We start from the raw sequence: 11,086 nt of genomic DNA, 5'->3' as shown, positions 1-11,086 counted from the left end.
TTAGCTGATATTGTGTATTAATCATATTTCAGTAAAACAATGGAATAATAATCAGTATATAAATATACACCCTATCCAATATACCAGAAAAAATGCAAAAGCTGGGGAATAATATCTGGTCACAATATAAATACCTCTTTCAAAACATTATACTTAGCTAATTGTTTTAAAAGATATAGTGTCCAAGTGTCTTAGTCTTAATAAGCTACTGCCCACTTTATAATCTGTATATTTAAGAATATTTACATCAAATTGATAATATTTTCTGGATAAAGACTCATTAAAAATATGTTCTAATGTTTTAATACAGGTAGTCCTCAACTTACAACAGTTCATTTAGTGACTGTTCAAAGTTACAATGTCACTGAAAAAAATACTTATAACCATTTTTCACACAACCATTGCTGCATTTCCATGGTCATGTGATCAAAATTTGGATACTTAGCAACTGTTGCAGTGTCCCAGGATCATTTGATCACCTTTGGCGATCTGACAAGCAAAATTCAAGGAAGAAGCTAGATTTAGTTTACAACTGTATTATTAAACAACTGCAGTGATTCACTTAACAATTGTGGCAAGAAAGGTCATAAGATGGGTCAAAATTCTCTTAGCAACTGTCTCACTTAGCAACAAAAACTTTGGGCTCAATTGTGGTCATAAGTCAAGGACTACAAAGTCTGAAGTCACTTCATAAAACTATTCCAAAAGAATGAGCTGAGTTAGTCAATTCAGATTAGGGTTTTTATAGATCTCAGAAGACAAAGGATAGAACATTTATGATAAAAAAAAATTCCAGGGTCTCATGGAACAGAGGTTGCTAATATCCCACAACAGAAAAAAAAACCTAGATGCCAAATGTTCTTGGATTCTCCACTAGACTTCAAGTCTCTTTCATGACTGAAAGTAACTTCATCTGAAATTCAAATCTCTTTTCAACCATGGAAACCAATACAAATGAAAAAGATACATTAAGGCCACAAATTCATTCCAATATTCATAAAATTCATATTGACCAATCCTAATAGGATTAGGAGCCGAGGTGGCGCAGTGGTTAGGGTGCAGTACTGCAGGCCACTTCAGCTGACTGTTATCTGCAGTTCAGCGGTTCAAATCTCACCGGCTCAAGGTTGACTCAGCCTTCCATCCTTCCGAGGTGGGTGAAATGAGGACCCAGACTGTGGGGGCAATTTGCTGACTCAATTTGCTAAAAATATGTAAACTGCTTAGAGAGGGCTGAAAGCTCTATGAAGCGGTATATAAGTCTAATAAATAAATAAATAAATAAATAAATAAATAAATAAATAAATAAATAAATAAATAAATAAATATGAGGGAACTTAAGGAAATTCAAAGAACGTTTTTATCCTCCTCTTCTGCTGCATTCCACATTATCCAAAAAACCCTTTCCCAAATCCTAGGCAAAGAAACAGGAAATGCTCTGTCCATGAACTTCTTTATATTAACTTTTCTTAGAATTCAAGCCTTTGCCTACATAGCACACATTACATGTCCATAAGGTAGCAATATACAATTTACAGGATGCAGTTAATTCTTACATAGAAACTATGACTATGTAAAAAGTAATCATTAGAAGTTGTTTAATATAAGTTCTATAAAATAAAATTCCCATAAAATGCATCATGCAAAGAATGTTCCACTTTTTACAGTAGAGTTCCAGATAAAATCCAGAACTTGAAAATATGATTTGTAATGTAGACTGGAAATAAGAACTTCATTCTGAATTGTAAAGCAGAAAAAGAGGAGCACAATTCATAAAAAATAACAATTGGCTGTCATAGGAATAAATACTATTCAGATTAATGGAACATTCCCAGGTATACATATATACTAAAATAACCAGGTCAAAGAGCAAGAGATGCGTTCAACTTCATCAAGGAAGTATTGCCTGTGCAAGAATTATCAGACAGTCATCCATCTATCGTGGCTTTTTTCAAGCAAACTCTCGTTATTCATGTCTGATGTCATACATCGTCAGCTCTCTTGTTCTAGTTTAAGGAAATGCTGATCAAGCATCTACCATGTCTAGCAAAGCAGACATGTGGAATTCACAAGCTGTTTCTTCTTCTTTATTAACTTTAATCAGTTGTTTCAGCAATGTCAGTCTGCCAAATAAAGAGGAATCTATGTCTCTCCTTTCCGTCCCAACCTGAATAGGAGAGAAGCATAAACCATTTTCAAAATCAAAGTAGATAAGCAGTAATGAAAAGTGACAAATACCTAGAGACTTGAATAGGATATAATGGTTGTAAGAAACCTGAGTTATATATGTTGGATCAACCCAGTTAATTCTAATATTCCCAAACATGCTGAGTACTTTTTACATTCAAACATATGTAAGAAAAAGCTATTTTCAGCACAGAAAACATAGAACTGAGGAAACAGGAATCCTAAATCAACAGTTTGTTCTCTGATTATGGTTGGTTACATCAGTGGTTCCCAAACTTGGCAACTTTAAGACTTGTGGACTTCAACTCCCAGAATTCTGCTCTGCTGGCTGGAGAATTCTGGGAGTTGAAGTCCACAAGTCTTAAAGTTGCCAAGTTTGGGAACCACTGGGTTACATAATCATATTTGGCAAGTCCTTCACAAGAATTTGGAATAGACAGATTGTCATTTAATAATATTAAATCTATTCTTGCAGGATGTTATTATAATTGGTTGCATGATTAACCAGTTATTAAGAGTGGATTTGGCATTTTCATCCACTTACAGAGTCCTTTCCAAGGGCCTGGGATAGGCAGAAGGGAATGCTTGATGGTGTTAAAGGTATTGCCACAGGAAGTAAAGCTGCCTTTTTCCATTGACTGATTATGATTTTGTTGATGTCAATAGTGTTCAAATAATGTTCCAATTGTTTTGAGAATGCACTCAAGGTGCCTATTACTACTGGTATTTGATTTCTTTTGCCAGAATCATTCTATTTGAAAAAGCTATTAATATTGATTTATGTTATAGTGATATTGATTAAATAATAGAATGTTCATTAATATTACATAAATATTAGTTCAATGAAATCTGCATGAAAGAATACAATGCATCAAGACCTAAGCATTATATTAAAAGGAAAAATATATTCATTAACCAAAAAATGAGGGGGGGGGGAGATGGACCCTAAGAAGTAGAGAATGCCAGCATTTGAGTCAACAATACCTTTTTTACACATTGCCATACCTTGTATTAATGTAATGCCAAAGTAAGATTTTAACTGGATACTGAGCTCAATTGAATGCCCAAAATAAATCATATTTGGATTAGAGAAATATGTTAAAAATGACTATGATTGGTGAGGTCAAAAAGATTAAATGTTATTGTGGCAGCATTATTAAAGCCCTATCCATTTTATGTGTTATACAAAAGGGGTGGGACATAAATTGTTATGATGCTATTGCTATCTTGACATTTTACTGCCTGTGGATGTGCTGACTACTATATAATATAAGCTATCATAAAAAATAGCAATTCTATTTCTAGAATATAGAAGTATGCTTGAATCGTGCCACAATTTTATATGGTTTTATATTATGCTGATTCTGCCTGAGTTATAGTCCCACATCTTTCCCAACTAAGTCAACCATTGAGCATTAATGGACAAGGACAGCACTATGGATTGAATACTCAGCTTCACTGAGGTTTGAGATTGCTATTACAGGTAATATATAACTCAAATCTGGTGGCTTTGATGCAGCCACAATACAAGGCCTAATCATAGCAGTTCCACTGCAATAAAAGTGCCAGGTTTACAGTTTGCTTGAGATACCTAACAAACTGGACATAAATTAGTGTTATTGTTTCTGGCTCCTTTCTGTAACTGACTTGCACCAATTCTCAAAATAGGAAGAGAGTGGTCAAGGGAAGTGAACAGAAAGTCTAATATTACAGCCCACCACCATTATATTTTAATTTATATGTTACCTCTGGACTTCTTGATTTTGGAATTCTGGTGAATGGCTGAATAATCTGGGGCATAGATATTAGAGATTCAGGAAGATAAAGAGGCAGAGGCAAGGTGTCCTGAAGTGTCTCAGAATCTTCAACTAATAACTGCTGCAGTTGTTCATCAAATCTAGACAAAAGAAAATGAAACACATAAACAAACATTTATTTCCCATGACAGTTCAACAGAGGTTCAAAAACATTAATAATGAATATAAACCATCATCATCATCCCACTGGCCCAACCTGGCTGTGGCCAACACCAACCTTGCTAATAAGAGGGCTGGCAAGGTGGAATGGCATCCGGGAGGAGAGTACGAAGGAAAGGGGGACAGGCGCAAAGCTGAGAAGCAAGAACGAGCTGCGCAGGGAGCTCCCTGAATCCCCGCTTGTGCGCACCCTCCCAGCTCCACAACAGTCGGCCAGGGGGTCGCATGAAGAGGAGGAGGAGAGTCATCTTTGGGGAAGCCGCCACTGTCACCGCAGCTCGCAGCTCGTGCTCGCTCAGCCAGCCCAGAGAGAGAAAGAGGGAGGGAGGGAGGGAGAGGGGGGGAGAGAGGGGAGAGAGAAAATGAGAGAAAGGAAAAAGAAACATGAGAGAGAGAAGGGAGAGAAAGCAAAGAAAAGGAACAAAAGAAAGAGAGAGAGGAAAAAGAGAAAAATAGAGAAAGAGACCCATTTCCCACAGACAACTCCGGGGGCACAAATCCTGAGTAGGTGTGGCTGTGGGCAGTGTCCATGTGATGGGGTGTGTGTGACATTGTTGGCCATGCCCACCCAGGTTTTGTGGCTCCCTGTTTTTGTTTTTTTCTGTGGGAAACGAGTCCAAATGGCTCTTGAGTGTTTAAGGTTGCAGGCCTCTGTTCTAGAAGGTGCTATGTAACTAGATGTCAGTTCCAGGTGTACATATATTACCATTTGTTGGGTATCTGATAATCTGAAAAATGCAGATTGGTATAACTTTCTTTCTCTTTCTCTGTAACTCTCAACATTTATTCAGTAAAATACCTTTCATCATTTCATCATGGGCTGAACCTACTATTTTAAAAAACTGAAAAATATGCAGTCTTTTGTCTGGCAATACCTTATCATGATAAATATATGACTGCTGATCAAAGACAAGTTCAACATATGTATTACAGTCCTCAATTCTAAGTAATTGAGCCTGTGATTTGTTTCTCCTCTGGCCATATCCCCTAGGTTGGGGTACTAGTTCCAATACCTAATGGATTGAGATAATGCTCTTGCACAGAATTTAAAACAAAATCCCTATTTTATTTCACTTTCTATTTTGCATATTATAACCACTCCATTTAATCCAACATATCCCACACAGTCAGCATAGGCTATTTGTGGGAACCTTTTCACAATTTTATAATATACATTTTCTCCTTTATCATCTTTCTCAACTTTCCATCTTCCTTCCATATTATTCTTCTCTTATTCCAATCAATAGATAACATTCCTAATGTTATTTATTTATTGATAACATTTGCTGCCTCCCAACTCTAAGTGACTAGAATATCAGAACTAGAACTAAATGAATGAATATTGAATCCCATCATTTTATGTTTTTTCTGTTCTTTCTACCCATTCATATTCCCATTCTTAGCACTTCTCAACATTTATAAAGAAAGAGAGAAATCTTACCTCTTGCTCTCTACTTTCTCCAACTGTAGCTTAGCAGACAGGCATTCTGGCAGAAGATCTACTTCTGAAACTGCCTGTGTGAGATCTCTACCAGAAAAATTGAGTTCCTCGTTCTTTTTAATTTCTTTGCTGACACAATGTTCAGTTGGAGATAATAAAGGGGAATACAGTTTTCCAGTAGTCTTTAATTTAGACCTAGAAGACAGGAAAACATGGCTGTTGTTGCTGCTATTATTATTACTATTAAACTGTGTATGCCATCCAATTCCCAAAGACCCTGGGTAGCTCACAAGTAAAAATATTTAAAAGGAGAGAGAGATGAAAGTAAAATAATAAATGATGGCAAGGATTATGAATACCAGAGGGAAGGAAAAAGAAACCAATCCACCCATGCAATCCAAGAAGGCTTCACACACACTACCAAACGACTGGATGAAGAGCCAGGTTTTTAAGGCCCTTGGAAACACTGGTAGGAGGGGGAGGGGGCAGCCAAGGGAAACCTCATTCCAGAGGGCAAGTGCTGCTACAAAAAAGGCATACTTCTGGGGTTGTTTAATTGAATTGGCTGGGCAGATACTATGAGAGACCGGCAGTCCCACAAGTAACCAGGCCAACTGCCATGTACGGCTTTATAGGTAACAATTGGCCCTTTGAATTGCACCTAAAAACAAATAGGTAACAAGTATTACATGAGCATATTGAAACATTTTAGTATGTTTGTACATCACAAACACAGCAATATATTCAGTACAGATAGGTTTTTATTGTCTTGCAACATAAAAAGCAGCAGCCTATTTAAAATGATAAACATACCAATTCTTCCCCAAATCCCTAAGTGAGAGAACAGGAAAGTAAGAATCTTCCTTAATTATCACCAGTATATTTGCAAGCATCCTGGCTTTCAAGAGAGAAATTCTATTAAATTATTACCGTTAAGTTAAACATTACAACACTTCCTTATGTTGGTTCTTCATTTAATCCAACTTCTTTCTCTCGAAACTGAGTTGTAGCATTAAAGCAACCAACCAATAATAAATCATAAATACCCAACGTGAAGCCAGAAATAGAAAGGCAACATAAAAATATGGCAGTGCATTTTCTTTGAGGCCATGAGATGGGAAAGGAACTTTACACTACCAAAATGAGGATAAAAAAATAATAATTTAAGATTATTATGAGCAAGAGAAAGTTTCAGAAGAGAAAATTAAAGAATATTTTGAAAAAGCAGAACTACCAAAAGTACCAGAAAAAGTAAAAGATATGTTAAATGAACAAATATCAATGATGGAACTGTTAGAAGCGATTAAGAGAAAAAAGAAAAGTAAAACGTCAGGACCAGATGAGCTGCCGGCAGAATTTTAAAAATGTTTACAAGATACTCTAGGTCCAACAATGTTGGAAGTCTGTAATGAAGTATTGATTGATGCGAAGGTGCCATATTTCTTAATGGAAGCAAATATTACTTTAATTCCGAAAGAAGACTCAGATTTAATGCAGATAAAAAACTACAGGCACATATCTTTACTGAATGCTGACTATAAAATATACGCTTCAATAATGGCAGAGAGACTAAAAAGGTTTCTAAATGAATTTTTACATTCAGACCAAAATGGCTTCTTACCTACAGATTAAAAACAATATGAGAATGAATTTAAATACATTGGAATATTATGAAGCACACCCTGGAAAACAAATGGAGTTGATCTTTTTATATGCACAGAAAGCATTTGATAACGTCAATTGGCAATTTACAAGTTGTGTAACGATTAAAGAAGATAATTATTATAAATTGGCAAAATAAATTAAACCAGATTTAGAGAAGTGGAAAAATCTACAACTATCATTGATGGAAAGAGTAGCCACTACAAAAATGAATATCTTGCCAAGATTACTATATTTATTTCAAACAATACCAATAAAACTGGAAAAAATATTTTGAAGAATTAAATAAAACAATATTAAAATATATTTGGCAAGGGAAAAAAGCAAGGCTAAGTTTGAAAATGTTGCAAGATTCTAAAAATAGAGGTGGTTTGGGCTACGAGATTGGGAATTGTATTATCAGGCTTCAATACTTGGGTGAAATAATGGAGTGGCTTGAGGAACAAAACACTATTGATTTGGAGGGACACCACGTATTTTTCGGAGTGTAAGACGCACCATTTTCTCCCTAAAAGAGGGTGAAAATTTGGGTGCGTCTTATACACTGAATGTAGCCCACCCACCCACTGGCCCCAACCCTTTGGCCCCTGCCTCCCAGCAATTTACCTCCTTGCAGCAAACAGGAGGCTGCAATAGATTACAGCAGTGATGGCGAACCTTTTTTTGGCTTGCGGGCTAAAAGTGGGAGGGAGCGCAGGGGGGTCATGCAATGGTGTGCCACACCAATAATGCTATGCATGCTTCCCCCCTTGTGCATGCACGTGAGACTAGCACTCCTCCCCACCCGCTTTTGGCACGTTTTTTTCACCCTCCCCAAGCTCCGGAGGCTTTCTAGGAGCCCGGGGAGGGCGAAAACAGCCTCCCTCCCACCCGGAGGCCCTCCGGAGGCTTCAGGAGTTTCTCTGAAGCCAGAGCACGAAAAACCAGCCCTACAGAAGTTTAGGAACAGACTTCTGGTTTGCTCATAGGGCCGTTTTTTGCCTTCTGGAGCCTTTAGGGAAGCCTCCTGAAGACTCCAGAGGGCAAAAAACGGCCCTACAAGCAAACCGTAAGTCCGTTCCCAAACTTCTGGTTTGCCTTTGGGGCCAGTTTTTCATGTTCCGGAGCCTTCAAGGAAGCCTCCCTGAACTCTTAGGGATCAGGAATGGAATAAAATCCCTTCTTTTCCTGCTCCTTCGGTACGGGTTCTATGGCCCTTATTTGCAGAATTTCTGCCTGCATGAGTGACCGCTTGAGAGGGTTCTTGGGGAGCGGACATTGTCTGAATGTCCGTGGGGGAAAGGATAGGAATTCCAGGACCAGGCCCCTCCTGATGGCATTGAGGACCTACGTGGTCCATCGGTCAGCATTCAGCAGTAACCCACTGCCTATGGGAGGGTCACTTGTTGCGTTGGAATTGGCGGTTGTTGGAACCGCCATGAAAGGGCTTCCGAAAGGGGTGCTGCTGCTGCTGCCTACATCTGGACCCAAATGAGGATCTATCTTGGGACCTGTCATCTGACTGGGAGTATGGTCTTTGGTACGAATAGGAAGTAGAAGGTTGTGTGGCATCTTGCACATGAAATGGCTGCCTTCTGAAGGCATTGGACCCCTTACGCTCATTCTTTTTGAGCGTGGACGGGAGGACCTTTCTTTTGTCCTTGGTCTCAATTAACAGTTTGTCCAGGGAATCCCCGAAGAGTTGACCCTCCCCTTGAATGGAGCTGAAGCCAGCTTCCATTTGGCTTTCATTTGGAGTCATAGCAGGCGGCATGAGGTGACATTCGAGGCCAGAGCACGGGAGGTGAACTTTGCTGCATTTAGCGACGCATCAGCGGAATATTCCACTGCAGCAATGATCTTATTTAGATCATGGCGCCACTTGGAACCTTTGGAAAGGGTTTTTGATCTCAACTGGTATAGCCAAAATAAGAATGCCCTCGTGAAAAAAGATGCTGATGTGGATGCCCTGAGGGCCCAGGCAGCTGCCTGGTGTGTTTTATGACAGGCTTTCTCCGCCTTCTTGTCCCCCGGCTTGAGACCATCTAGGAGATTCGCCAGCAGGGCCGAATTGGAGATCAAAGAAACCACCGGGGCATTAACCTCAGACAACTTCAGAATATCATCCATCTTGGGCTCCAAGGAGTATAAATTCTTATCTCTGCCACTGGGGTTAGCCAGCGCACCTGGATGCGCCCATTGACGCTGGACCATGTCCATGAACAAATCAGGGACTGGGATAAGATCCTGAGTCGGGGCATTCTCCTTAAAGAGACCTGCCTTGTGATCCTGAGAAGTGGAGGGAACCACTTTCTCCTCCGAGGGTGGACCCAATTCAGTGGAGGCCTTAGCCTTGTGTAAAATAAATGTAAACACAGAAGGCTTGAACAAGCCAGTGAAGGCGGGCTTATCTGGGGGGAGATCTTTGTCCTCCGACATCTCATAATCATCCATGGTCTCCTCCTCCCAGACGAACTCCTCTGTCACTACCGAGGTACCAGGAGATGCTGGGTGGGAAGTGGTCGCTTGAGCAGGTGGAGGACAAGCCCTGGATGCCTGGCTGGATTGAGATTCCTTTTGACGGATCCCCTCAGCAATGTGCTGGGAAATGGCTTGGGCAATGACCTCTCTCATTTCGGCTGACAGAGCCGGCCCCTGGTCCTCCATGGGTCTAGTTTTGGATGGGCCCTGGAGAGCCCTCTCTCTATTAGGCCTTGATTCCTCCTCCTCAGGGATGAAGCACTGGATGGGCTCTATTTCTTCCCTTATGGAGGAACTGGATGAGTCAGGGTATCCCAGAGAAGCAGCAGAGGACCCTTCCTGAGACCCCTCACCTAATGGAGAGGGCGATTGTTCCCCTACAGGTGGAGGTGAAATCCCTCCCCCAGACCTAGCAGGTGAAGGACAAGGCAATGAGACCCTAGGCTCAGGGATTTAGCCTGTCCCTGGGTCTTGTCAGAGGCTTTCGCTGGTGATCTGTGTTTCCTAGACACCTCCTTATGAGAGCTTTTACTCTCTGAGGAACCCTGGGAAGCTTTCCCTTCAGTGCCCTTCCTTCCCTTCTCCCTTCGTGGCAGAGGATCCGGCCTACTGCATTTCGAAGAAGGCCCAACCAGGTCCTCCTGTGTCATCAAACCTCCTTCTGCCATTCTGTTCCTGCCTGAAAGCTCTTCGCAAGCTGACAGTGGCTGAGGATCAAGGTTGATCAGCAGCAGTAGGAAGGCACCAGGCGCGAACCAGCCGGCTCCACAGCGCTCGCAGATCTGCTTCAGGAGCTGGAGTATGACCAGGTGGCCAACCACTTCAATGTCACTCAGCTAACATTCGAGGGTGGGAGGAGACCTTGCCGACGCCCTGGACAAGATCAGCCACTCCCCCGCTGCGATCTGCAGCTGAGAGGACTAAACGTGGCTCTTCAGAGGCTTCCAAGGCTTTCTCTGTGAAAACGGCGTGAAAATGGTTTTAAAATGTCCTCCATGCCATTTTGCTGCGATGGCAGGCCTCCACTGACAGTTGCAGCCTCCGACAGCTGTTACAAGAAAGTGTGCAAAATTGCGCCTTCAAAATCGCCACCGCACTCGTCGGAATGAAGGGAAAGGTGTCAAACACGACCGGAGCTCCAAATGAAAGCTCTGGAGCCAGGCAAAGTCTACAGACAGCTGGGGAGAGTCAGGGAGACCCCTGAAACCCCCGTGCTCACCAACAGCCACCGGACGAGCACCTCCACGCCCTGCTGCTGCTTGCGACCAGCAGCAGCAGCCAGGAGAACCTACAAACCTTTCAGCTACAATGAATGGAAAGAAAGGAACCTAAATCGACTAAACTAAATCCAAGAAACTAC

At 40.9% G+C, this 11,086-nt stretch overlaps 1 protein-coding gene across 1 annotated transcript in view; it reads right to left on the bottom strand.

Moving 5' to 3' along the window:
- Positions 1–1,439: 1,439 nt before the first annotated feature.
- The window catches only part of MCM3AP (minichromosome maintenance complex component 3 associated protein), an 80,631-nt gene continuing 70,984 nt past the window's right edge, over positions 1,440–11,086 (bottom strand). The window contains exons 27-29 of the mRNA XM_032214627.1: positions 5,605–5,799; positions 3,934–4,084; positions 1,440–2,167 (exon numbers count right to left, since the gene is read on the bottom strand). Coding sequence (XP_032070518.1) covers positions 2,027–2,167; positions 3,934–4,084; positions 5,605–5,799 — 487 coding nt within the window. The 3' untranslated portion in view covers positions 1,440–2,026. The remainder of the gene's footprint in view (positions 2,168–3,933; positions 4,085–5,604; positions 5,800–11,086) is intronic.

This window comes from Thamnophis elegans, chromosome 3, assembly GCF_009769535.1.
Source record: "Thamnophis elegans isolate rThaEle1 chromosome 3, rThaEle1.pri, whole genome shotgun sequence".
NCBI lineage: Eukaryota > Metazoa > Chordata > Lepidosauria > Squamata > Colubridae > Thamnophis > Thamnophis elegans.
Note: the sequence above shows the minus strand (reverse complement) of the source record. Positions and strands in the feature narration are given on the sequence as shown.